This window comes from Temnothorax curvispinosus, unplaced genomic scaffold (genome assembly GCF_003070985.1).
Source record: "Temnothorax curvispinosus isolate PA1 unplaced genomic scaffold, ASM307098v1 QBEX01005093.1, whole genome shotgun sequence".
NCBI lineage: Eukaryota > Metazoa > Arthropoda > Insecta > Hymenoptera > Formicidae > Temnothorax > Temnothorax curvispinosus.
In genome coordinates, this window is record NW_020214873.1 from 1 (window position 1) to 3,213 (window position 3,213).

General features: G+C 45.5%; 1 protein-coding gene across 1 annotated transcript; it reads left to right on the forward strand.

The window, feature by feature from the left end:
* The first annotated feature begins 278 nt into the window (after positions 1-278).
* LOC112454492 (uncharacterized protein K02A2.6-like) lies at positions 279-2,117 on the forward strand. The gene has a single exon (XM_025015930.1). The coding sequence runs from the start codon at positions 279-281 to the stop codon at positions 2,115-2,117; it is 1,839 nt and encodes a 612-aa protein (XP_024871698.1).
* The last annotated feature ends 1,096 nt before the right edge of the window (positions 2,118-3,213 follow it).

Sequence of the window (3,213 nt, forward strand, 5' to 3'; positions counted from 1 at the left end):
ATCAGCTGATCCAGAAGCAACCAGTGCCATAGCGAGCATGCCAAAGCCTATCTCGGTTCCGGAAGTACAAAGCTTCCTAGGAATGGTGAATCATTATGGCAAATTCATCCCTTATCTACATGAAATGAAACAGCCACTTGAAGATCTCACACGAAAAAATCGCACATGGTCATGGGACCAGACTCATGATCTCGCTTTCAATCAAATCAAGAAGGTCATGCTCAGCCCTCTTCTACTGGATCACTACGATCCATCGAAAACGCTGATAGTAGCAGCAGATGCATGTGCCACTGGAATTGGCGCCGTTCTTCTTCAACGAGACTCAAACGGCCATGAACGTGCAGTCTACCATATGTCGCAGAGCCTTACCGACGCTCAAAGGAACTACTCCCAGCTCGAAAAAGAGGCCCTCGCGCTTGTCAGCCGTCAAACGATTCCATAAATTCGTCTGGGGAAGAATATTTATACTTCAAACGGATCATAAACCCCTCGTGGCCCTACTGCAAACTGAGAACACCAAGGAACTCAAAGCTACTACAGCAGCTAGGCTCAAACGTTGGGCACTGCGACTCATGGGCTACGACTTCAAAATAGAGTTTATCCGCACTCAAGATTTTGGTCATGCCGATGCCCTATCTTGTTTGATCGACAAATTTCGTCGTGATAACGCGGAGGAACTCCAAGTAGCTAGCATCCAAGCAATGGAATCGGAGCTTCTCCAGTTAAAAAATCGATCAATAGACTTCTTTGGTAAGAAACTCCGGAATAATCTGAAAAAAGCAACAAAGAAAGATCCTTTCTTACGTTCGGTTTTCCAAGCCATCAGTGAAGATTGGAAGACAAAAGAAGTTTCGGAGTCACTTGAATATTTTAAAAGACGCTCAGAAGATCTCAGTATCGTTGATGACACCTTACTTTTCGGAGACAGAGTGGTCATCCCAGAGGTTCTCAGGCCAACAATTCTAGCAGCTCTTCACAAGGGCCATCCCGGCATTAGAAGGACAAAGCAGTTAGCTCGAGAATTCGTGTACTGGCCGAAAATGTCCGACGACATTGAACACCTTGTACGTCAATGTGACGCCTGTGCGCTGAACCAGAAACTCTCAATCAAAGCACTTGATCCATGGCCTGTTCCGTCCCGACCAATGAAACGCGTCTACATCGACTTCGCTGGTCCAATTGAAGGGCAGTATCTACTCATTTTTGTAGACGCTTACTCCAAGTTTTTAGGCGTGGCAATTACACCCACGATCTCTTCAGCCCGCACTGTCGATTTGTGTCGTGAATTCTTTTCCAGGTTCGTACCACCAGAGGTGCTCGTCACCGACCATGAAACACAGTTCACATCAGAACTATTCGCTGTTTTCTGCAAGGAAATGCAGATCTCCCACCTCCTGGCTGCGGTCAACCACCCGCAATCGAACGGCCAGGCCGAGAGGATGGTGGACACGGTAAAAAGGGCCATCGCCAAGGACCCGACTAATTGGAAGAGACAGCTGTTTGATTTTCTGCACAGCTACCGTTACACTCCATGCTCAGAATCGCCCTCAGGAAAGTCTCCTGCAGAGCTCTTGTTCGGACGTCGAATGAACTCCCCGTTCTCGAAATTGCTCCCGAAGCCTGAGACTCACGAGCCTGCTCCACCAGCCTCTGCCGAGAAACAGCTAGCTATGGAGAAGCAGTTCTTGAAACATCATGGCGCCCGACCCCGTTACCTAACGTTGGGCGACCGCGTAATAGTCCTTACTCGCAAGGACAAAAGAGAACAAGGCGTTATTCATAAAGTACTATCACAAACTCGCTACTCTGTACGCCTTGAAGACGGAAGAGTCATCGACCGCCACATCAATCATATCTGGAAGGGAGGTTCCGACCCGTCAACCCGGCCCGAGAGTCTTATGGACGACTGGTCGCTCCTACAGCCGCCCACGCCGGAGACGCCTCCTACTTTGAAAGCTGATCACCAGCCGGCTGCATCCCCTGCAGCCCAGACCCCAGTCATTCAGGAACCTAACCCTCCTGTAAACCTGTCGACGCCGGCTAGACCCGCTTGTAATCGGATGGCTCCGAAAAGACTAATCTTGGATCCATCCGCTAAAAGTTACTCTCAGCGGTAACTTCCCAAGGGGGGAGATGTTGGGTATCGATACCGACGCTATCCGGCGCTGTGGTCGCGCCGCACTGTGGAGGGGCGCAAGCTACCGGTCCCCGTGTCAGTCCCCGCCCGAGCACGGTCACGCTATGACCTATTGTATTTAGTCCGACATTAAACTATAGTAACTGCACATATATCTGTCTCGGCTTCGTGTACCTTGTTGCATCGATCTCTCATCCTATCCCCGTCATCCCGTATACTAAGGTATCTCGTGACGGACCTAACAGATTGTACAGATAAAATGGTTGCACAATAAATGGTTTAATGGAGACATATTGGAAGCAATTAAGGAGAGGGATAAGAAATATAAAGAGGCCATAGAGAGTAGGAATCCGTAGGTGTGGACGGATTTTAAAAGGTGTAGAAACAGAGTCGTTAAACTAATTAGAGATAGAAAAACGGAATACTTGTTAGATCAAATTGACACATTTAAAGGCGACTCATATAAATTATGGAAAGCAATTAAGATTAATATATTGAAATCTAATAAAAATAATGAATATGGAGTAGGTATATTGATAGACGGAATAAGATATGAGACTGATTTAGAGATATAGCTGATAAACTAAATAAATATTTTATTGAAAGTATTGATGAAATTGTTGAAAGTATAGAAATAGGGGATGAAAAGTTTTGTGACTACTTAGGTAATAAGGGAGAAGGTGTGATGGAGAGTTTTGAGGAGGTAACAAATGATGAATTATCAAAGATAGTTAGAAAATTAAAACGTAAAAGTGGGACAAATGAGGGTATTAGTACGATAGTTTTACAATGGGCATATGAAGCAATGAATGGAATATTTTTGGAGGTTTGCAATATGTCTTTAGCCAAAGGGGTCTTTCCGTCGGAGTGTGTTCTACTGTTGTACCGATACCTAAAGTAACAGGATCAAATGATGCGAAAAATTTGCGACCGATTAATATGTTGCCAATGTATGAGAAAGTATTAGAAACCGTAGTAAAATCGCAATTAGATAAATTCTGTGAGGAGCACAATATTATTACCGATTGCCAATCGGGCTTCAGAAATAGCTACTCGGGTGAAACTGCGTTACAAAG

What these genes read in the sequence shown, in the direction of transcription:
- LOC112454492 (XM_025015930.1), top strand. Translation starts at nt 279, where the DNA reads ATGCATGTGCCACTGGAATTGGCGCCGTTCTTCTTCAACGAGACTCAA.